The 25,201-nt window shown below is 37.0% G+C and overlaps 1 protein-coding gene across 12 annotated transcripts; it reads left to right on the top strand.

The window, feature by feature from the left end:
* The first annotated feature begins 1,713 nt into the window (after positions 1 to 1,713).
* On the top strand, positions 1,714 to 25,201 carry LOC104107821 (uncharacterized). Of its 12 annotated transcripts, none has more exons than XM_009616723.4 (20): positions 1,718 to 2,291; positions 4,250 to 4,484; positions 5,177 to 5,282; positions 5,375 to 5,516; positions 5,678 to 5,942; positions 6,235 to 6,602; positions 7,709 to 7,764; positions 8,162 to 8,312; positions 8,536 to 8,710; positions 9,265 to 9,487; positions 11,891 to 12,394; positions 13,141 to 13,198; positions 18,753 to 18,840; positions 20,029 to 20,103; positions 21,102 to 21,194; positions 21,730 to 21,873; positions 23,063 to 23,144; positions 24,280 to 24,362; positions 24,495 to 24,549; positions 24,691 to 25,201. In XM_009616723.4, exons 1-20 carry the CDS (start codon positions 2,015 to 2,017, stop codon positions 24,745 to 24,747), a joined length of 3,237 nt encoding a protein of 1,078 aa, XP_009615018.1. In that variant the 5' UTR covers positions 1,718 to 2,014; the 3' UTR covers positions 24,748 to 25,201. The 12 variants fall into 12 exon arrangements, 9 of the variants coding, with proteins under 9 accessions (XP_018630210.1, XP_033514969.1, XP_009615024.1 ...); XM_009616724.4 differs by having other exon boundaries at positions 1,721 to 2,291; positions 21,102 to 21,185; XM_018774694.3 differs by lacking the exon at positions 24,280 to 24,362 and having other exon boundaries at positions 1,714 to 2,291.

Below are 25,201 nucleotides of genomic sequence, written 5' to 3'. Positions count from 1 at the left end.
GTTTCTATCTTGCATAAGACAAAAGATTTGAAGATTTGCACGTGACATATTTTCCATTGAATACCTTTTTGTTGCAAATATGGACACGAATCTTCGCAAATTCAAATAGTAAGAGAATGAAATCTATGAAACAACTACAATTATAAAGTTCTTCCATCAATCTTGAAAGATTTTGTTTTCCTAGTAGCGTTAAAATATGTGCATTAGAGTTTAAATCTTTATACGTTTAGTTCTGAATTTATTAATAATGTATTAGCTTTCTTCAATATTTACCTAGCGAAATATGCATATCTTTTAAAATTTTAAATTTGAATAATCTTCTTATCTTTTACATGTAACATTAAAAAAAGAAAAATAATTAATTTTTGGATAAGTTTTATTTATAATAGTCAAAAAATATTTAAACGTATGTTAAATGTTGTTATAGGTGTATAACAACCATTCACTATAAAAGCCAAAAAATATCGGAACAAATGAGGTTGTTATAAAGATGTTTGACTTTATCCGCCCCTGATAGAAGTGATATCATTAAAGACGTTAAATAAATTTTCTTTAACTATAAATTTAGGATTTACAATAGAGTAAAACTTTGTTTATCCCCTTAACCTTTATAGGTTGGGAAAGGATACCCCCACTTTTTGAATGGGAAAAAGAACCCCCTTGTGCATTCTTTTCCGAGTAAGGCTTTCTTTTTCTTTCTTGAAAAAATAACTCTCTATTTATTCTTGAATTTTTTTACACATCAATTAACCATGATTAAAATCTTTAGGATAATCTTCTGCGTTGTTGATATTTTTTGTATGTTAATAACGAATGTTGTATCAACAATATTTCTTAATTTTTAATTGTTGGATTCTGTAAGGTTCAACCACCTAGACCATGTCAAACAGCTTCTTGAGCTACACAATATAGAACGTCTCAACTACATAGGCAACCAATGTTTTGTTTTCAACTCAAGCTTCAGCAATTGGATAACTTGTGCAAAACAACGTAGGAAAATCATATGGTAAGTGGGATAGTATCATTAACTTTGCATCTAGAATGTTGGATGATTAATGGTCAAAAATGTGATTGATCAATTAGTTCTATGATTAATTCCAGTGACATTAGTAGATCTTTGGTACTTATACTTACTTAAGGCATATTTGCTTTGGTACAATTGAAATTATACAGTTATGAAGGATGTTTGCTCCTTCTGGTGGTGCAGCAGCTGGCTGCAGAACAACTTGCAGTTGAGGAGAAGAAGGAAGAGAAAGAAGAGAGTGATGATGATATGGGATTCTCACTCTGACTAGATTGGCATTATTATATACTAATATATTTTTCTGCTGCCGCATCTTTTGTTAGTGTCCTTTGTCGGTCTAAAGTTTTGATAAATATCGTATTATCAGTTGTTGTTTAGGTATCTAATGACATTGTGTTCTATGGTTCTTAGACTCGCTTTCGCTTGTTCGTTTTTAGTAAAGAATGGCTGTAAATTAGCTTTCATCTAGAAGGAGCTACAACGCAGAAGATTGTCTATTAATCACACCTCTATATTTAATCATGATTCGTTAATGTGTAAAAAAGATCAAGGATAAATAAAGATTATTTTTTCTAGAAGAAGAAGAAGCCTACCGAGAAAAAGAATGCATAAGGAGGTTTCCAACCTATAAAGGTTAAGGGGTAAATTAGATTTTACTGAATATAATACTAATACTTTTTAAATTTGTAAAAATCCACATAAAGTTCTACCTAAATGATTTGATGCTTCAAACTTCGAACTTTTATTTCCGGAAATAGTTTCCATTAGATGGGAGGGATTACTTTTCGGTTGCACTCCGTGCACAGACCCAACGTATTTTGATTATGTGAAATAACCCGCAAGACCAAGACCCACACCCTTATAAAGCACCGTCTGTTCAAATTCACCGCGCGAATCTTGTTCTCTTACTCTCACTCCTCTCAATACCATGAAACTCCTCTTCTTCAATTTTAATTTCAAGTTCTCTATGAACAGAAAGCAGAAAACAGAATGAATTTATGCAAATTTCTCGCCTTCGTGTTAGGGTTTGTTCTTTGCGTGAGTACTTGTACTTCCGGAGAATCGTCGACATGTTTGACGGTGTATAAAGAAGGCGGTGCACCTGCCGTATTTCAATCTCCAAAATGTCCTCGCTGGAAGCTTCCAGATCATGGTTCCGAATCCAAATCGCCGAATGCGAGGTGCCAAACAGCCTTGCATCAAGGTCGCCGCAAGTCTCAAGAAGATCGAATTCTCTGTGCTCTCGATATTCGCATCCCTTTCCCCGGTAAATTTTCTGTTTCAACTTTTACCCTCATCATGTGAAATATGTGAAATGTTACTCTATTCTGTTCTAAAAGTATGTGTTTGGATCCAGGTGGACACTTTGAAACTATTACATTAGTTTTTATTATTGTTATCTTTTGATAGTTAACAAATACCTTGACTTCTATAATTCTATTGTATGAATCCATTTTTTTTAATTTAATAATGACATAAGAAGTAAGAACCTATACTTGAAAACTTTACTTATTTTCATGTTAGGGCGTGTTTGGTATGGTGAAGCTCATTTTCTATTTGCTGGTGTTTAAGTTACCAGAAGGAAAATATTTTCCATCAAAAGAGGGAATATGACTTCCCTCACTTATATGCAAAAGTCATTTTCTGTACTACTACTTTAATTTTTAACTTCATATTACTTGCTTTAACTAACATTTAAGACATTATTATTACTCTTCAATACTCGATTTATTAATAATACCATTAATCCTTAATATATATGTTTTTTGAAAAAATATTTTTCACTCACCAGCTAAACACCGAAAAACATTTTCCATGAGAAAGTTCTTTTGCAGTACCAAAGACACTCTTATTTTGTATCAATTATTCCAGTTAAGTATTTAAAGAAAAATTATAAATAATTGAAAATTTGGTAAAGTGGAGAAAGGATACCCGGAAAAGCTTTTATGTGTTAATTATCAAAAAAATGAAAACCTCTTATGTGTCTTATCGAACTTCAAATGGAAATTGCGGGTTGGTTGCAGCTTGGTGGAGAAGAACTTGCATTGACTTCACTAGATTAATTATTAGAGATAAACAAGAGATTTTTTTTATGAGCGTGTAGCTGAGTGCAAAATCTGATTCTATTCCTGACGTGGAATTCTAGTTTTTTTGTCCTTTCGATTTGATTGACTGAATTTGACGTCACACTGTTATTAAAAGAATAGTTGAAAATATAAAATATTTAGTGTTCCTTCCACTTCAAATTGAATGTCCACCATTCATTTTTGGTGTGTTCCATGATAATGTCCGGCTTATTGGGAAACGAACTTTTCACGCATATAGTACTCATATAGAGTTACACACCTACTTTTACCTTGTTAAATACAATTTTATCTCTACTATATTTAAGAAAACTAAAGCACTTACATTTTACCCACATTTCCCCCCCAAAAATGTGAAGTTTCCACACATGGTATAAAGTCATATGAAAACATTTGATATGTGAATATGTGGAGCAACATGGTGTTTGTTTAGTATTGAAGAATGGAGTACAAAAAGGTTTTATTGAGAAGACTAAATGTTGATCATGCTAAAAGAAATAATGCAAAAAGAAACTAAATGTGGATACGATGCAAGTTTTTGTAAAGTTAATTATAGTTGATAAGATAAAAAACATATCCTTCTAGAACAAAAAGAAAATTGTTTTGGTATGGACCAAGAAAGAGAAGTGGACTTTCGATTTGATGAATTCAGTATATCAGAGATGTTTAGAACTATTACAATTCTAGATTAAGCATAGATATGGTATGTTTTTGAGCTTAACCCAGGCACTAACAGTTTAAAGACTCAATAATTCGGTTGTAACTTCTCGACCCTACCCAGCAGTACTACAACAACAACCCAGTATAATCCCACTAGTGGGGTCTGGGGAGGGTAGTGTGTACGCAGACCTTACCCCTACCCTGGGGTAGAGAGGCTGTTTCCGATAGACCCTCGGCTCCCTTCCTCCAAGAACTCCCCACCTTGCTCTTGGGGTGACTCGAACTCACAACCTCTTGGTTGGAAGTGGAGGGTGCTTACCACTAGAGCAACCCTACCCAGCAGTACCAACTCCATATAGCTGTATCAGACTCAAACCCTAACCTATTGTAAGACCCCATCTTACTTACCATGGTGGGTGCACATACAGTCTTACTTGTCCTTGTGTTGCACTGTTGTCTCTAAATTATCTTTATGGTGCAGGTGTTAATGGTATTACTGAGGTTACAGTTGGTGTTGTCGCAGTTTTTGATGGTCATAATGGTGCTGAAGCAAGTGAAATGGCATCAAAGCTATTACTGCAGTATTTCACACTGCATACATTTTTTCTTCTTGATGCAACATTTTCAGTTCTTTCAAGGAAAGTGATTGGACTCTTGCCAAATGAAAGAGGACAGAGTACTCTGAACTGGAATCCGGATGAGATGAACTTGGGGAGGTGTCTCCTACACTCTGTTCCTTCTCGTCGTCCTCTTGAAATAGTAAATCTTTTTTTTTTTTCAAATTAAACTAACTCCTACAAGTTCTGATAACAAAAACAATGAAAATGTTGTTTGTTTGGCAACATGCCATTAAGTTCCCTTTCTTTATGCTAACACATGCTAAACAACAAATATACTTTTAAGAATTGATAAGGACTCCCCTCTCTTTCCCACTACTCTAAAGAAAACCCACAGAAAGGAAACACACAAAAAGGTAGGGCATCACGTCTATTTTGTTTTTTAATATATCCAAGGCTTACACTAAGATGAGCAAAGTTCCTGATTCCTTTTATGGAGTCTCTTGAAGGCTGTCGCATCATTGTTAGTTTACACCTGTATACAGGAACAGTGAGAGTAGATGCCCGTCCTTGCTTAGATCCTCAATATTACTATGTCAAGGGGAAGAATATATTTATTATATATATATATGTATCTTTAACTGCAAACTAAAGTGATTCTGTAAAATGATAAATAAGCTACAGTCTACTTATAAAAGAATGATATCTTAGGCTACAGTCTACTTTTTGATTTGATTTGCTATTCCAGGGTGTCATCTATCTGTATTTAGTTATCGAATAGCATCTCTTATTGTCCAAAAAAATTTACATGATGTAAATATCCAAGGAAAAATGTCATTTCTTCTATGTAGGCTCAAGCTGACTGTGTCTTCAATCATTGATCGATCTTTTCACTTGGAAATATTGAGGGAAGCATTGCTAAGGGCAATTGATGATATTGATTCTGCATTTTCAAGGGTAACCTCTCAAGTGGCATCTTTTTCGTTAGGCCAATCAGACTTAAATCTTTGTTACGCATTGTCTTAATATTAACTTGTCTGCTTCTGAAGGATGCATTTAGACACAATTTTGATTCTGGCTCTACCGCCACAGTTATACTTATGGCAGAAAATCAAATTTTAGTTGCCAATATCGGAGATTCAAAGGCATTTTTATGTTCTGAAGAATATAAATCTCAAGAAGAGGCTAAAGGTGAGAAGTTCTCCCCTTTTGGCTCTATGTCAAGTAACAATCTTCATGGTGTAGAATCATATTTGTAATGTCTTTATCAAGTAACATTTTTATATAATGTATGAGTTGCTTTACATGGACAGTTCGGAGAGATAGTTATTTTAATTCTCTTTTGGTTGCAGCTAATTTATTGAGGTTATATAGGCAAACAAGAGGCTTTGGGGTTTTCGAACCTGTGAAGAACTTCAATAGCTTCAAGTTGGTAGCTTCTGACCAGTGGCCTTTTCTGATTTCCAAGGAATTGACTAGAGACCACCACCCAGATAGGGATGACGAGAGGTCTCGAGTGGAGACTGCAGGAGGACATGTCTCTGAATGGAGTGGCGTAGCTAGGGTTAATGGTCAATTGGCTGTTTCAAGAGCAATAGGTGATGTGTCTTTTAAAAGGTAAGGTTCACATTTATGCTGGAGGATATCTATATTGATATGTCATTCCCCGCGTTGCTTTGTTTGCAGATTTAACTTGTGGACTTGGACGCATGCATTAAGTTTTGTGCATCTTAATTGGTGAACTTGGATGCATGCTTTGAGTCGTCTGTGTTTTTAACTGTTGAACTAGAAGACACACATGAATTCATCTGCTTAATTTTCCTGCAGTGCTAGTAAAATCTTTGGAAATTTCAAAAGACTTCTATTTTAACCTGAGAAATGACTTGTCAACAACTTAATGTGTTATCAGTTATGGCGTTATATCTGCACCTGAGGTCACTGATTGGCAACCTTTGACAGCCAATGACAGCTATTTGGTGGCTGCTTCTGATGGCGTTTTTGAAAAGCTTAGCTCACAGGATATTTGTGACATATTGTGGAATTTACATGCTGATTTCACTGTGCGATCGGAACTCACTTATTCATGTTCATATTCCTTAGCTGATTGCATAGTAAATGCTGCTTTTGAAAAGGGAAGTATGGACAACATGGCAGCTGTTGTCCTTCCATTTAGATTGAATGATTCACTGCAAAGGTTGGCGAAGAAAACACATGCAGGAATGAGAAAATTCGATTGCTCATCTTCAGGGGATAGCAATTATATTTCTCAACATTCAGGTAAAATTGAGTGCTCTTCTGCTTTTTACTCACGGGATCTCAAATGGCTATGAGATAGAAACAGGAAATTTGGGAATAGACAACTAAGTTGCTCCGACACGGTAGTTTAGGTGCCGCACTTGTGTCGACACGACACTAGTATGGGTGTGGGTATGGGATCCGTACCGGATTTGGTCAAACAATTTTGGGTACTTTGGCCACGACAGACGGAAAAATTCGAGACGAGATACAATTTGATTCCCGAAATCAGAATCAAAACTAGGGTAAATTTGAAGAAAATAGCATACCTTATCTAAGAGATCAATCCTTTACTTATCTACAACGTGAGAATAAAAAAGAAATCCATACTTGACAAGCTATACGTAAGTGTTCCACAAAATTTCTCATAATTTAGAGATATTTTTATATATATATATTTTTGAATTATTTTTAGCCAGATCTCGCACTCGTATCCGTACTGGGATCCGTATTCCCTATTTTAAAATTTACATCTAGAAGGATCCGACCTCTAGATCCGCACCCGTGTCCGAGCAACTTAGATAGACAATGGAGTTTAGAAGTTTGTGAAGCAATGTATAACAGATAAAAGAGAGTTCTATCGTGGCAGTGTGTTTTGAAAAGCGGGACTCATGCATTGGGTTATATTTTCAAAATTAATTCCGCAGTTGATAATTTTGTGAATTTCGAGTTCTGTCTTCTCTCTGCATGTCCGTTGTATTGGTTTCTGAAGGATCATACTCAGACATGTCCTTTATTTAATGCAGGAGCTCCACCGTTGATTTAACATTGATTGTTAACTCCATCCTTTGGAGTAAAATGACTTTACTTTACAAATATGATATTGCAGTATGTTCTTTAATGTTGTAGTTTGAGCTGCAAATTTTGCTTAACTGAAACTCAGTTAGCCATTTCATATTGTGGAATCATCCTTTATCAGGTGTATTCCTGACTTGATGTATAGTATTTTAGAACCCCAATTTCTTATTGTCGTGTATGCATTTATGTAGTGGCATCCTTTTTCTTGTCAAGATTATGATCCTTCAGATCGTCATTTCCTAATGTGGTTCTTGGACCTAGCTCATCTTATTTTCATTTATGATTAACAGTGCTTACTGAGGAGGAGCATGGGCATCCTCTTATTTCCAATTTTGGCAGATTATTGGTAAGACCGAAAACAACTGGGTTGATCTTTTTCTTTACTAATGCATCCTCTTTGATCTTGGGGCTGGGAACTGAGGATACTTGTGTATGATTTGATGCATTCGCTTCTTTTTTATGACATAGCATTATAATTTGCTTGTTGAGGCTGGGTGGGGATTTCCGGGCGGTCTGCTAATTCAGCAATCAATAGTCCAACTTAATGGTGTGCGGAGTGTGAAATCTTCGTCAATGGGGTGAAAGAGCAGGGGAAGGGCATGGGTAGGAGATCTGCTGTGACAGTAGGGGCATTTTTTCATGTAAAATTCACTGTAGTATTAAACAAATGTGTGATCTGCAAGCATTTCTTGGCTCATATAAAAGGATGCTAACAGCTACATGAATTCTTCTACTCGTCTCAGGTTGAAGGAAAACACAGCAATTATGGATGTTTCTATCTATCTGAGAACCTCGATGTTAACGATGAGTATACATTCTGGGTTCAGAAGGACATCCATGAATATGAACATGAGCTCCTTCATGCTTTACCTGATAGCATTGGTCAGAATCCGGGTAAGCAGTGAAGTTCCTGCGCTTTCATCATGTGGTTGTTTCTTCTGTGTGAATCTGTATGAAAACTGCTTTGTTCTTTTGATATTTACACATCATTTAACCCCTCTTCTTTTAAGTGCAGTTTGGCTCTTCACTTTTCTGAAGACTGCATGTGAAGTCCGCTATCAGTAAAGCTGCTTATGCACCACAATAACTAATTTTCCTGTTGCCTTGTTTAATGTAGGTGGAGCTTTGGATTTATATAATGATCAGCACATGTGTGTTCATTTTGGGATGAACTTTAGTGAGAACAAGGACCAGTGCATTAATCCTGAAGGCTTTGCTAGGTTCCTTGGTTTGCTTGAATCTATTCCGTTCAATGATAGCAGTACAAATGATCATGCCAGAGTAGATTCAAGGTACTTTTCAGCGAATCGTTTTGGTTCATGTTGCATTCACTATACAATAATCCTTATAAACTGACCTGCAGATATATTAGTCTCTGTTTGAATTGGACTGCCAGCAGGATAAACTACGAGCGTTGCTCCTTATGACACAAAATGGACCCTGGAATGACTGCATATTCTATTCGAGTGGATCGACTATTGTTTTGCTTGATCAGTAACTAGCTCATATATCACCTTCAAATGATAATATATGTGATTTCACAGAGAATTTTACTTGGATTGATTGGAAATAAACTTATGCTTGTACTCTCTCACCTGCTAAAATAGTTGTCATGAGTTTTTCTTATTATACTTGTTCTATTTCCACCTGTGGAACATATGGCTTCTTTATCACCTGCTTCAGTCTTTTTTCTTGATGGCTTGTTGACCAATGTGTTTTCATCCTACTATTCTTCCTAAGCTGTATGTGCAGGTTCTTTACTTTTTTTCTGTATGTTTTTTGTTCCTTGTGATAAGTGCTTGATCTGTATCTTTCTTTTTATGTCAAATTAATTTTATATCATTAGGTACATTCTAAAGAAGAAATATGATCGTGGATCATATGGTGAAGTTTGGCTAGCTTTTTACTGGAATTGTTCTCATGTCATCAAGTCTTCAATAAGTAACAATTTCTCAGCTAATATTACGGATAGAGGGGCGAATAGTGAAAGAAGGAAGGATTCATCATCTGCTGATGTCTATGATGATGGCCCTTCTGAAGGAAGCATGTTCATTTTGAAGCGTATCATGGTAATGTTGCTATCCTGGTATTGAATCTTCAGAATATTTCTTAGAATTGGTTTTGCTGTATCGTGGTGGTTACCTCTTTTATCCTTTACCTAATGACGGTTGATAGCATCAGCACTTTATCAAAGGTGACATTCATGTCGATTTGGTACAACAAAATCGCATTTGAACTTATTTTTTCCTTGTATTCCCCTTCCCCTCTTTAACATTCCAGGTAACTGACCTTCACAAGCTCTTTTTTCCCGTTTGTTCAAGAAATGCTTTATGGATGACTCGATAAATGATAGTCTTTGTGCGGAAATTGTCTTTGTGAAGTCCTGACCAAATGTTTTAATTTAGTTAATGTTCCAATCTTCGTTCTGTTTTATCATTTCAAGCTGTATACTCGAGCATGGTACAGTGTCTGCAAGGAGTGTTTAACCTGTTTGCTTGTTTTTCTTGTTTCCTCCATCCCCCGGGGTATATGCAGTTTGCTCTTCGTTTCTAAGAAACTGTGCTCGCCACGATTGTTGATTCAGTGGACAGAACTCAAGGTGTGTTTGAGATCTTTTGAGTAATAGCCGCTTGTTGGGGCTGTATCTACCTAGGTGGATTTTGGATTAAAGAGTACGTTTAATTTGGTAGGTTTTGGTTTTCGGAAAACAATGTGTATTTGGGTTTGGATTTGGAAGATTTGGTTAGGAGAATAGTTAAAGAAGCTGCTTTAATGATATAAGCTCATATGTGGCTAGAGCTGTGGCTTGGTGTTCAACTTTCACACTTGATTTTGCCAACATATATTGCTTCTTTCCTTTTCAAGTAATCGATTATCTCCAAACAAGTTGCACTATCCGAAGGTGGATAGTCTGTATCAGAATACCCAATAATCTATGCATGTCCTCTGTCCTGGTATAACAGTTCTTGTCCAGGAGACCTCTTAATATACCTTAGAATACGGATTACAGCATTCTAATGACTTTCACAAGGTGAGAAATTAACTAATCACACTAACTAGAATGAGATACTGGATCGCATAACCGTAACATAATTACATTTGCCTGTTGGTATGTGATATTAACCTGGGTCTTATATAGGCTTCCTTCTCTAGGAACAAGTTTAGCATTTAGATCTATAAGGGTATCATTAGTTTCTTAATGCAGCATACCAGTTTCTTTCGGCATATCCAATTTATGTATTCCTTGGAAACCAACATGTGAATCAATAATACTACTGCTAGATTGTGCAACTTTGGTGCCTCCGAAGTATTTCAGTTTCTATGAGTCTTCTTGGTCTGGAGTTGACCGATGAGATGTCTGTGTTGAATGGTAATTTCATAATTCTCACATGTTATAACAATGTTATTAACATAAACAATTAAGAAAATACAATTGCCAATACTGAATGATCTTCCTCACTTTGAAGCATGCCAAATTGCTGGACAATAGAACTTAATCAGCCAACCATACTCTTGAGATTGTTTGAGGCTATATAGGGATTGAAGTAGTCGACACACTAACCCAAACTCTCCATGAGTGACAAACCTGTGGTATAAACTTCCTCGGCAAGTCTCTTCATGCAAAATAAATAAATAAGTGAATAAATAAAATAGATAACATGCAAAAGAAATAAATAAAATAAATAAATAAATAAAAAAGATAACATGGCTTTTGTCCAGCATTTACAAGCTTATCCGCGTCCTAATTGGCAGGAGCTAGGTTTTCCATCTCTTCTAAACTTACCCTGGTCTTCGGCCTTTGCTGTATGAGACAAAAACTTGTCCGGTACGGTTCAAAGGTGAAGTCCCACTCAACAATAAGATTGCGACGTAGGTCAACTAGCACAAAAAAGATACAGTTCACTTTATCCCACAAGTGAATCGAAAGTTGGATTACATTGGATCTCACCAAATTGCTCCATCTATCCTTCTGAGGGGGAGCTTGGTTTCAAACCTCGGTTCTAACAGGAGGACTACATCAGGATGATCCACATCTCAGATTTTTTAGAAGAAATACAGTGTTGTGATTCTAGCAACAACATACTTTTCATATTCCAAATCTTGAAGTCCAACGGGAGAAATCCTTGAAGTGGAAATCCATAAAAAAGCACCACCACTAATGTTGAACAACTTTGCGGTCTAAGCATCTGTTTCCGAATTTATCTAATATTTTCTCAGAACCTTGCTGTGGTGTATAGCATGTGATGATCTTTTCTATCAGACCTTTAGGCTACTTTTCTTCTGCCTTTCTTGCACCTTGATTTTTAAGTTGTTTTCCTTTTGTTTTTTCTGGCTAGCTGTACATCTTGATTTTAAGAAATTTTGCTTTTGTTTTGGTTAGTGTACACCTAGATTAGCATGAGACTGGTATTCAGTTCTGCTGTATTGTTATCGAAGCATTTCTGTTGATTAAGGCTAGCAACTGCTAACAGGTGGAGAAAGGCACCTCTGTCTATTTAAGTGGGCTACGGGAGAAATATTTTGGTGAAATTTTCTTGAATGCTCATACTGTTCTTGGAGGTTCATTGCGAGCTGAAGAATCAAATTCCCTCCTGTTAAATATACGACCAGATTTTCATGATCCTGTGGAAAGAAATGCAGTAGTGGATCTAGGGATCCAGGGCTCCTTGAAGTTCGATAAAGTATATGGTAAAAAGAAGGAAACGCTGAGAGCTGCCCCTGAGGAGGGTCTTAATCACATTGCCAGATATGTCGAGTCTTTTGAGTCTCGATCCAATGATATATGGCTTGTGTTTCGCCATGAAGGGATATCCTTATCAAAGCTTCTCTATACCGCTGAAGAAGTGATAAATAATTCGGAGGAAGGAAATGAAAATATAAAGCATATTCAGATATTGCATCCTTCAAAATGGTGGAAATGGTTGAAAACAACAGAAGCAGGGCAAGAGGAAATGCGCAATCTGATTCGGCAATTGGTATTTCTTTGATGTGCTATTCCAATCCTTCTTTTTATCATTTTTTCCTCTCTGCATTAAATAATTGTTGAGATGTTGTTCCTTAAACATTGCATTGTGCTCTAGTAGCTTTTTTCATCCTTACTTTGGCTTAGTTGTTAATAAGATCTTCCATTTGACATTTTCTAGACGATGGTATATATATGCAGCTATAGTGCTATATTCTACTGTGGATATCTTTTTCTGTTCCTTATGGATTATAGTCAGGAGCGTGCTGGAAATTTTTGGGATTTCCTATGTTGAGGTGGCTGCATAGCACAGAAGTGCCAGACATGCTTGCAAAAACATTTTTCATGTTGATTGCCACATTGTCAATCATAACGGCCCAAAATGTTCTTGTTTCCACTATCATCTGCAAGTTTAATCTAAAGTGCTAAACGTGCTTGCAAAAACATTGTTCAGTTGATTGCCACATCGCCAGTCTAAAGACTTAGAATGTTCTTGTTTCCAATGTCATCTTCTGCAGGTTTAATCATCTAGAATTAGTCATGTAGTAATGAAAGCTGGGGTTTTGCCTTGCGGGAATTTTCACATTTCATATGAAAGTAACTACTACTAATAATCGGAATATCATGTTTTTGATTACTTTGCTTGCACCATACCATTTTCTTATTTGAAAGGGTCCTCCAAGTATCTTATTCCATCCTGATGAATGATCTTCCATTTCCTCATGAAGCTATTCATTTCAATATTTCTGTTCTATGCAGTTGATGGCACTTAAATCTTGTCATGATCGTAATATCACCCATAGAGATATAAAACCTGGTAAGAGTTTTTCATTACATGCACTTCTGTAATTTTTTATAGCTAATTTCTCTCGAAAAGTTAAAAGATATTGTCACTTTTGTCTTTGTGGTAGCTATCTGTTATCTAAGCTGTTTACTTGGACTGTCCTGAATAGACTAAGAGGCTGCATGCCAAGAGTCCTATGCGTAGTACTCACAGTTTACTGTACAAAGGAGTCTTACTTCTGCTCTGTTACACATCAGTTGATGGTTGAAATACCTGCGGGTAATGTGTCACCAGAATATGTCCAAAACTTCAGCTGCGTTTTGCCCGTTAAGAATTGAAAAAGCTTTGTACAAAAATATCAAAAAGGATCGGAAAATACACTCTAGAGTTATAAACTTATAATTATAGCAGCTGATTTTTATTTGAATATTGGTAAAGGCTACTTATCTGATGTTACACATAGCTAAGGCCACAATGAAATTCTGAATGCTTCACGGTGTACTCACTTCAGCACTGGTTCTGCATGCTGCTTAACATCATCTTCAATCAACGTCAGCCACATTTTTGGAGGTTTTAGGTCGAGTAACAAAATAAGGAAAAAAGAGAGGATAAACTGATTCGTTTCGGGGAGAAGACCCTTCTCAGCTTCAGAGTGGTTCGAAACAAAGATTTTACCAAATGACAAGGCTTTGTATCACTTCACATCTTGTATCCCTATAAGTATAATATCTGCTAAGAAAATGTATGTTGAGCCTAACTTAACTCCAAAAGCTAGCTCAAGTGGTGAAGATTTTCGAGACTACATAAGGAGACTACAACACACACACTTAACCAGTGTGGCATTTAATGCCACCCTGCACGTTAAGGCTTGGAAATCTGGAAGCGTGGAGTAACGGGTGCCCCATTGTTGGGTAGCCCAACGTCAGGGGTAGGTCTGGCTTTGAAATCATGTTGATTTGTGTGACCATCTCATCTAAAAGATTAAGCTGTTAAATAGGGCATACCTTTTTTTTTTTTATAAGGAAAAGTGTAGAAGGCAAGGTTTGAAACACCTTTATTTACTTGATAAATGAAGGCACACCTTTATTTACTTAATTATGACTTCGACACACCTCACGTGCAAGAATGAATTTTTTTCACGGGTCAAGCACGTGAAATTTCTTATTTAATAAAAGGTGGCGGTTATACTTGAACCAAAGACCTCTATCTGCTTTAAAACCATGTTTTGAAAATAGACCTTACATCTAACTCAATCCCAAAAGTTAGCTCAATTGAAAATACAAGGCCATATAAGAAGATTACATCTCATACACTTAACCGACATGCACTAAAGGAGTTGTTTTTCTGCTGGCCTTTCTTATCTAAACTTTGTGCAATATAACTGATGAGATCAACAACCATGGATATTAGTGTTAAGTAGTTAGTCATATATAGTGTCCCACATCGGGAAGTAGGTACCTATTATTATGTAATCACTGTATATAAATAGGGCGTTGTACAACACTTTAGATAATTAATAATATTTTCTCCCGTGCTTTCTCACATGGTATCAGAGCTTCAGTGAGAAAAGATTGCTGGGCGTCATTCCAGCGACATCCAGGAAGAAAGAACTCAGTCACCATGCAATTTTCCGGTGACCTAAGTGACTGTTTGCGTCAAAGTCACCATTTATCAGTGTTGTGAACAAACCAACACCACCACAAGGTCCGCCGTAGTCCCGCGATCAAATCCCAGAAAATCCCACCGGAAAACTCATACGCGCCGGGCAGACTCCAAATTTTCCGGCGAGATCTGTGCACGCGCCGGGCGCGTGAGACTCCTTACAGCCAGATTCCGACGAACTTCCTTCAGGAAAGCTTACTCGCACAGTAATTCCAAGTCGACCAGTGCTATTCCCAATAAATTCCGACAACTTTGGAATTTTCCGACGAGTTACAGTGTTTCCCGGTGTGAACAGTGTTTCCGGCGCGTAAAATGATGTTCTGTTTTTCTGCTGTGAACAGTTTTTTCCCCGCTATTTCTTCAGTTTTCCCGCAGGAGTTACTGATTTCCACTATTTCAAGTTAACCCTAGTACTTTTAGTCAAGATTTTGAGAAATAAATTGTAGCGAAATGGGATCCAATAGTATGAATGGTTTCTCTACCGGATTATATCGTGTTCCTTCAGTACAAAGCATGTAAACAGACATCTTCAGGTATAGCTTCCGTTGTTCAAACAGATAGTAGCGTGGCTTGTGTCTCCCAATCTTCAGCATCTGAGTCTTGGGTCATTGATTCAGGTACATCTGATCATATTTCTGGTAATAAATCTCTTTTCGCTACTATTTCAACGGGTCTCAAACCACGACAACCGGAATAGGTCAAGCAAGTCCACTTCCTTCCTTACCTTTAGATTCAGTTCTTTATGTTTCCGGTAGTCCTTTTAATCTCATAGCCGTTAGTCGCTTAGCCAAATCACTTAAATGCTCTATTTTATTTCTTGATGACCTTGTTTTTATACAGGAACGCATTATAGGGCGGATCATTGGTAACGGGCGTGAATCAGATGGACTTTATTTTCTTATCCTTGCAAAATCACATGGACTCACATCTTGTCTTCCTTCAACAATTTGTCCAGTTACCGATTCACCAGATTTATTACATAAACGGTTGGGACATCCCAATTTGTCAAAACTTCAGAAAATGGTACCTGGTTTATCTCACTTGTACACTCTAGAATGTGAGTCATGTCCGCTCAGTAAGCATACACGCTCCCATTTCCCTCAGCGTCTTAATAATCGAGCAGAGTCACCTTTTATTTTAGTCCATTCAGATGTTTGGGGTCCTAGTCGGGTCAGTTCTACCTTGGGATTTCGCTACTTTGTCAATTTCTCCAGGTGCACTTGGATATTTTTAATGAAAAATCGATCTGAGTTGTTTTCTATTTTTCAGACCTTCCACGCTGAAATTCAAAATCAATTTGGGGTTTCTATCCGCACATTTCGTAGTGATAATGTCCTAGAGTATTTGTCTTCTCTATTTCAGCCGTTTATGAACTCTCATGGGATTATTAATCAAACATCTTGTCCGTACACATCTCAACAAAATGGGGTAGCTGAAAGAAAGAATAGACATCTTGTTGAAACTGCTCGTACCATACTCATACAATCTCATGTTCCATTGCGTTTTTGGGGGATGCAGTTCTTACATCTTGCTATCTTATTAATCGTATGCCATCTTCAGCTATCCAGAATCAAGTTCCATTCTCTGTCCTGTTTCCCCACTTACCTTTGTTCTCTCTTCCACCCCGTGTCTTTGGAAGCACGTGTTTTGTTCATAACCTTACTCCAAGAAAAGATAAGTTAGCTCCTCGTGCTCTTAAGTGCGTATTTCTGGGTTACTCAAGAACGCAAAAGGGGTATCGATGCTATTCTCCTGGCCTCCAGCGGTACCTTATGTCCGCTGATGTTACCTTCTTTGAAACCCAATCATACTTCACAGGTCCAGGTAATCACTTAGATATTTCTGGTGCTACCAGTTTCATCTTTTGGAGATTCAGTCACTATCTCCCATTCATCTCCCTCTACGACTCCAGCTTACCATCTACAGCTCCAGTTGCAGCTCCACCACCTATAGCTCCAGTTCCACCACCTAGTCCAGTTCAACCTTCTGCAGCTCCACCACTCTTGACTTATCATCGTCGTCCACGTCCAACATCAGGCCCAGGTGATTCGCTTCCTGCATCAAATTCTGCACCTACTGCGGACTTGTCTCCTCTTAGTCAACCAATTGCACTTCGCAAAGGTGTAAGATCCACACTTAATCCTAATCCTCATTATGTCGGTTTAAGTTATCATCGTCTGTCATCACCTCATTATGTTTTTATATCATCTTTGTCCACTGTTTCTATCCCTAAGTCTACAGGTGAGACACATCTCATCCAGGATGGCGACATGCTATGATTGACGAGATATCTGTTTTATATGCGAGTGGCACTTGGGAGCTTGTTCCTTTTCCTTCAGGTAAGTCTACTGTTGGTTGTCGTTGGGTTTATGCAGTCAAAGTCGGCCCGGATGGCCAGGTTGATCGGCTTAAGGCTCTGTCTTGTTGCAAAAGGATACACTCAGATTTTCGGGCTTGATTATACTGACACTTTTTCTCCCGTGGCTTAAGTAGCATCTGTTCGTCTCTTTTTGTCCAAGACTGCTGTACGTCATTGGCCTCTTTATCAGTTAGACATTAAGAATGCTTTTCTCCACGGTGATCTTGACGAAGAAGTTTATATGGAGCAACCACCTGGTTTTGTTGCTCAGGGGAGTCTAGTGGTCTTGTATGCCGATTGCGCAGGTCACTATATGGTTTGAAACAGTCCCCTCGAGCTTGGTTTGGTAAGTTCAGCACAGTTATTCAGGAGTTCGGCATGACTCGTAGTGAAGCTGATCATTCTTTGTTTTGTCGGCATTCTGCTCCTAATCTGTGTATTTATCTGGTGGTTTATGTTGATGATATTGTTATTACTTGCAATGATCAGGATGATATTACTAATCTGAAGCGGCATCTGTTTCAGCACTTCCAGACTAAGGATCTGGGCAGATTGAAGTATTAGAAGATATGTTATTGTTGGAACAGGATGATGTTGCTTCAAAACTAAAGAACCTTTGGAACATCATTCAATGTAACTCAAACAAAAATAGTGAAGATAAAGGAGTACCATAAATAAAATCGATATATGTTCTTGATTATTCCAACCAAATTGAATTGAAGAACAATACTATTTCCTCTGTTTATCTTTCTATGATTCTTGAGTTACATTTGAGCTTTGATTCCTGAATCCTGACCGGGTGGTTGAGACATAGGAGTAATAACCTGGAGATCCCAGGTTTTGAGTCTCAGTTACAACACTGAGTCTGAGTCAATGTACTCCTAGCTTAGTGTAAGGCGACACCTGTGCTTGTTGCTTTACCAGCTGCCCAGTGAATCAGCTGAGATGCGCCAAGCTGGCCGGATACAGAACGTCAATACACAAAAAGATTATGCTTGAGCCTTGAAGAGAAAAATGGACAAGGACTATCTCAGCATAAATTAGAGTTGGAGCTTACTTCTTGTCGGATTCCAGTTAAAGTTTTAGGATGAATAGTTATGTTATAACTTATAACTGAGACAAAAAGGAACTGTAAGAACAAAAAGATATGCTTTCAATATGCCGGCCCAGTCAAACTGGATTTAAAAGAAGTTTCCAGAATGTTTGATGATGGTTTTCTCTTGAGTTATTGATTATAAATTTTGATTGTCAGCTGTATTTTTTTTATTTTTTTTTAGCTTTCTACTTTCTCACTGATGCTAAATTAAACATCCATGAAATTCATGCTTATACACATTGCTGATCTCGCTCTTTCTTTCTTAGCTTATTTAAAGAATCTGGTTTATGTAATTTCTTAGCTTTGTTTTAAGTATTCACTGTCTATATGCATGTGAAGTACAGTTGTCAATTCTTTGATTGTTTTAGGTCTTAGGCTTTCCACTTTAAGTTTTCTATGACATATCAATGAGTTTTTTATGTATAGGATGGAATTTTATACTATTATGCTTTCTGATTGTCTTATGCAAGAGAATATGGTCGTTTGCTTTGAGGATCAAGATTCTGGGAGGTGCTTGAAAGGGCATCCAAATGAAGATGAGAATTATATAACTAAGATGTACGTCAACTTATCTATTTCTTCCACATCTTTTGTGTTGAGTTGTCTTCTACATTATAGTCAACTGCTAATACTGCTGGATGTTTATTGTAGATTCTTGAGTGAAATCTCAAATACATGACCTCGTGTTTCGGTTGAAACCCTGTTGCTGCAAAGTAGCTTTCTTATTTGCGTCCTTTGGGTTCCCACTTCGTGATACGTCATCAAGTGTCTGGGAAAGTAATTTATGCGCTGAAAATGTACTCTTTTTCCTACTTCCAGGGATTTAAGTTCACTGATTTAGTCTCAGTAACAGTCTCTCTTCGTAAGTGCCTTATTTCCTCGGAATGGTTGAGAAACTAATTTCCATGAAGACAACGTGGTCTTATTTCCTCCTTCCAGGAGTTTCTTAATTCTCTGACATAAGTATTTGCTCCTGTGAGAAAATAGATAAATAGAAGATATTTATTGATGATTTATTGAATACAAGATGGTCTATTTTATAGGTGTCAACACAACACCTATGATATTTATCGATGTGGGATGATACTCAACCTAAGAACTTAACTTTCCTAAAATGGCTCTTATAGTTCTAGCACAGGAACACACCACTTCTAATATCTCCTTTCTGAATTATCTTTGGTCTTAGTGACAGTTGACTGTGCATAAAAGTATCTTGTTTCCTTGTAATGGTGGAGAAGTGTATGCACACAATTTACTCTTGTTTCCTGCATTCAGGAATTTCTTATTCCACTAATTCAGAGATTTCCCTTGATTCAAGAAACTTCTGTAGTCTCAGTGAAAGTTAATCACTGTGTGTATCTCGTACTTGTTTCCTCAGAATGGGAGGTCTGGCAAGAAAAAGAAGGAAAAAGAGGCCAGGGTGGAGATGATGGAATTTGGGAAAGGAGAGGACAGAATGGGCTAAGAAAAAAAAAAAGAGGATTCTCTTTAGCTTGTCTTTTTGGATTAGAAAGAATGTTTCTCTACCTTTATTAAAGGTTAAAGTTGTATTTTTGAGTCATCAAAAGGAAAGAGGAAGCACGAATATTCCCAGCCTCTAACTAAATTTGTCATTACTCAATAAAATAGTTATCCCATATTGGACATTGACTCACACTGACTCGGATATTATGAGTTAATAGTTTGGTAGATGGATAATAATTAACGTTTTTCTTGCCTATTCTGAGTAGCTTTACCACTTTTCAGGCGTATTATTGACTTTGGTAGCGCAGTGGATGATTTCACATTGAAGCACTTGTATGGGTCTATTGGGCCTTCAAGGTATCATATTTGCTGAATCTTTCTTTTCGGCTTTTTTTGCTTTTAACTGAATGACATCTAGGCACTTTGAACTTGTAGTGTACATTTACTTGTAAATCCTAGTTATAGAGTGGTGGTTTTTCTTTTGGGTGTGCCGTCTATAGTGTCATGTGACTCTATGCCTGCCAACTAAGATCAAATATTGTCACCTGATATAGAATTCAGATGTCATTTCCTATCATGTTTGTATACCGTCTGCATTATGCAGCTATTGCTTGGCGGCACTACTGAGTTCTTTATATTATTGATATTTATTTGTTCCCACTAATCGATCATGGTGCGGTCGTCTTTGTAACCCTTGTCTATTATGGTGATATAAGATGAGTAGCATTGTTGATCTCTCCCTCCCAGTTTGCTGGCTGAGTGTTATAGTAGCATGTATATTTGAACTAAACAAACACTGTAATCAGTGGTTCCACCACCCGCCCTAGTTGTCTGCCTATGCCGTAGAGCATATACGGCACTTACATGAAGTAATTTAAGTCGGTTGATCTAAAGGTGAAAAGGTTGGTATATCAAAAACAACAAGGATGACACATCACGGGACATGCAACCCAAATAAGACATTGCCATCGTGGAAAATGTATGGTTGTTTCAGTGTATCACTGATTAATCTAGTTCTTCAGTTATCCTGCTAGCATTAGGTTACTAGTTGTCCATTTGATCCAAGCACTGGGATAACCAGTTGAGCATTACCATTTCCCTACTTTCATATGGGCTAATCACAGGGCTTCCGACAATCTCTCGAAGTATGGGCTGAACATGAATTTGGTGATAACCCAAATGATGGAATGTTTGTCTTCTACTTTTTGTGCTGAGAAATGTATACTTAAAAAATCATATGCTCTCTTTTGCTGCTCCTAGCCATTTTTTCTCTGATATATAGAGGAATTTCACCACCTTTTTATATTCTTGCATTTTTTATTTTTCTCATTTCTATTTCCTTTTCTTTTTCACAGAGCTGAACAAACTTATGAATATACTCCACCTGAAGCTCTTTTGAATGCCAGTTGGTATCAAGGGCTGACTCTCACTACTATGAAGTATGTCAGGTTCTTGTTACTTCTGAATTTTAGTTTTGGTTATATGCCATTTATTATGTTTCCACAATTGTATAACATAAGTTGTGCATTCATCATATGCGTCTTTTGAGTATCTAATTTGGAACTGAATGACTCCTGAAGGCAACCAGATTTTTATTCATCATTATGATTGGTATTCACTTAATGTAAATTCATTCATTAACTCAAGAACATCACCGCACCCAAGGGTATGGCCTAGTGGTAAATGGAGTGGGTGAGAACCTATGAGGTCTCAGGTTCAGATCCCAGCACAGGCAAAAAATACTAGGTGATTTCTTCCCATCTATCCAAGCCTTGGTGGATAGAGTTACCTGGTATCTGTTGCTGGTGGGAGGTGGTAGGTATCCCGTGGAATTAGTCGAGGTGCGCGCAAGCTGGCCCGAACACTACAATTATCCAAAAAAAAAAAAAAAAACTCAAGAACATCAGCTTAATCATAAGTGTTTATTGTAAATGTTACGTACACTAGTCTCACAGAGCTTCTCATTATGTTTGTGTTGAACAGGTATGACATGTGGAGTGTTGGTGTAGTGATCTTAGAACTGGTTTTGGGTACTCCAGACGTGTTTCAGGTGAGTTCTAGGACGCGTGCTCTTTTAGATCAGCACCTAGAGGGTTGGAACGAAAGCTTGAAGGAGCTAGCTTACAAGTAAGTCCAGTTTAGAAATGATTATGCCAACTCGATAGAGTACTTTTTCGACTTCCTGGAAAAAAATTCACGTGTTAACCATATATGTTGCATTTTATTTTGATTATTTTTGCATGTGGAAAGTGATTGGTATCTTGTTTTACAATATGGTAGTATATATAAGTATAACATTGTCTTCAGTTAATCCTGCACAAAAAGATGTAGTCGATCTGCCTTAAGTACCACTGAAGACAAGGTGTCTGATTTCTGCACAATTGAAATCAGAACCTTGAGGATTAAAAGCTGATGAAACTATGTCTTAGCCATGACTTATATTTCTGCAGCAATCTGTGTTTAAGGTGATGGGAATATGGAGAAAGAATAGAGTTGTACTGTGAGAGAATTTTAAGAGAATAGAAGATGTATTAAAGACCTGATGATTTGATGAATATAAGACACCTATTTATAGGTGTTAAATACAAGATATGTTATATTTTTCAATCTGGGACGTCTAACGCAATTACATTACTCTTCTAATACTCTAATCTAACATTATATCGCTAACAGTTAACATTCTAACAAGAATCTGAAGTTACTCTTCTTTGTAGTTGACTTGCTATGTGTACCTTAATCACATGTTAAGACACAGCCGGGAATTTTGATTGAAATACGTGGTGTCACTTTGGTATCTAATAACAACTGATTTAGATTTCAAATTTCATTTTAAATGACTACGATTCATTAGAAAATAAAAAGGAAGTTAAATTCCTGAAACAATCTTAAGCCAATTGGCAGGTGCCGAGTGCTTGGTACTTCTGTTAATGGAAAACATCATATTATGCTTCGTATATGATTGAGTACTTGTAAGGAAAAGTTTATCCATAAACCCCATAAGATTTCGGGCTTTTTCCTTACAAATCACCAACAGTCTTATTACAAATGAATTTCAATTTTTTTCCACTCGTATTAATTTATATAAGATACTTCGATGGAGATTTGCTCTAATCAATTTGTGCTACTTGTTAGTCATTGCATTGGAGAGGAAAGGTTTTTTACTTTGTATCAATTAATAGAGGAAAGGAGCTTTACACATTTACTGTCTGATGATGGGAGCATGAAAAAGATAATTTTGGTTTGAAGGATTGCTCTTACTCTTTCCAGTTAGGTTGGCATTCTGCTAAATATAGCGCTGCAATATATTTTTTGACAGGCTTAGATCTTTCATGGAAATGTGTATTCTGAGCCCTGGAGTTACCTCAAAACTTCATCAAACTAGGTCAAAATATGACCAGGTGAGTGGTCTTCTTCTAAATCTATTCGTCCACAGACATCCAGTGTGTTGCCAGGGTTTTGTCTGAGAGATTTATGTTTGACAATGACAAGTATTGTTATTGCTTGTTGCTACTGCTCTTTTCTCATTTTTCCTCGTGCCGAGGGTCTACTGGAAACAACCTCTCTACATTCACTGTAGGGGTAAGGTTTGCGTTCTATCTACCCTCCCCACACCCCACTTGTGGGATTATACTGGGTTTGTTGTTGTTGTTGTAATGACAAGTATTTCTTAGGAACTTTCAATGTGATAAAGTATTGACACTTTCTTGGAACTATTGCAAAGTGGGTTTGTTTTAGTTGTGTATTGAGCAATCAGTACGTCATTAAAGATCACCTTTGTTCAAGCTCTTGCAATGATGTTCAAGTTACACCAATACGGATTAGATTTATTCAATGTCATCCAACTGATTCTTTATTCTTCTATCTCATATTTTTCATTTTTCCCCCTTATTTTACCAATATAAGTGGATGTTTGTTATTTGAACACTTCCCTGGATGGTGTAAGTTTTATACCTGTTTATGGCAGGAGATATTAGGTGGTGGAAACGTATTTCATTTTCATATCTAACCTGTGAAAAATGCCTTCCCTACATTCTGAAGCCGATTAGTTTTGGAAGTTTTATACCGTGTAAAAGAACACCTCACATGTAACAGGAAGTATTAGGTGGTGGAATATTGTGATTCAGTTTCACATTAAATCCGTGAAATGCTTTTCCCAAACTTCTGAGCCTAATGGTTTTGTGACGTATCATTTGTCTGATAAGTAGACTGAATTAGTCGAGTCTCACTTCTCCACATTTGCAGTTTGAAAAGCTAACTTGTGTCGGTCAGTATTTTCAGATTTTATCTGTCAAAATGCTCTTTTCACTTTTATTTGCTTTTTTATGATATTAGTTTCTTAGTCTAACTACTGGGGTGAATCATTCTTATTTCACATCTTTCCACCATCTATTCTGATAGCTTATTCAATGTTTGAGGTATACCACTAAACGTGTACCTGTGTTATAGCCGTGATAATTTTTAGAGATTGGGAATGATTAGCTTCAGTGTTTAGAGCTCATCTGTGTTCATTTAAATTCTTATTTCTTCATTCAGGCCTCAGTTTCACCAGCTCCGTGGAAATGCTCTGAAGAGTTCTTTTCTCGTCAAATAAAAAACAGGGATCCTCTGAAGATAGGGTTTGTATTCATGTCTGCTCTCCGAACTCCCTACCAGAATCCCGATGCCTTTTACCCTGATCAAAAGGACAAACTATGAGGCAACAAAGTTTCAAGTTGCTAGCTCACTGAGAATATTTTTTATTGCTGCAGGTTCCCAAACATATGGGCACTGCGACTAGTACGTGAATTATTACAATGGAATCCTGTAAGTTCTGTCTTCAATAAGTCTTAACGCCTAAAACCTACATCTGATGCATATGTTGTCTATTTGGCATTTCTCCTTGTTAATTAACTGAGATGAAATTAGTATCTGACTCTGTGGCTGTTAACTGCATCCTCATTTCAGGAAGATCGACCTAGTGTCGATGAGGCTCTAAAACACCCATACTTCTCGCAAAGGTAATCAGAAATACCAGGTGGGACAACTGTTCCGGTATGAACAGCTAAAAGCCAACAAAACCTGCCCACCTGTACTTACCCAACGGTTTGTGATTCGAATGCTTGTGGCCATCCACATGTCGATGTCAAGTCTCTCTTTCTTGAAATAGATTAATGGGATGCTGTGGCTTCATACTGCAGTCAAGGTTATTTCGTTGAATTTATTATCTGGTGGGTAAGCTGGACGAATTAGGGAAGTTGGCAGCAAAGAATGAAAAACTGGGAGAAATTTGATCTTTCTTCACTTCTTGCCTCTACAATGAAGCACACAATTTTATGTAACCAATATCAAAATATCTACTTCTTCGTTTTTAATTATCTCAGGAGGATAAGCATGTCATATCTTTTATGATTTAAATTGTATACATGGATAATGTAAAGTATTCACAATACCAATGTAGTTTAACCAGTTGTTGTTA

This window comes from Nicotiana tomentosiformis, chromosome 1 (genome assembly GCF_000390325.3).
Source record: "Nicotiana tomentosiformis chromosome 1, ASM39032v3, whole genome shotgun sequence".
In the NCBI taxonomy this organism is placed as follows: domain Eukaryota; kingdom Viridiplantae; phylum Streptophyta; class Magnoliopsida; order Solanales; family Solanaceae; genus Nicotiana; species Nicotiana tomentosiformis.
This window is presented reverse-complemented; position numbering and strand designations above follow the sequence as displayed.

Bases quoted from the DNA above. Each gene is read 5' to 3' on its own strand.
- LOC104107821 (XM_009616723.4), top strand. From the start codon at position 2,015: ATGAATTTATGCAAATTTCTCGCCTTCGTGTTAGGGTTTGTTCTTTGC. The intron at 2,292-4,249 runs GTAAATTTTCTG...TTTATGGTGCAG, and splicing joins TATTCGCATCCCTTTCCCCG to GTGTTAATGGTATTACTGAG. The intron at 7,765-8,161 runs GTAAGACCGAAA...TACTCGTCTCAG, and splicing joins CCAATTTTGGCAGATTATTG to GTTGAAGGAAAACACAGCAA.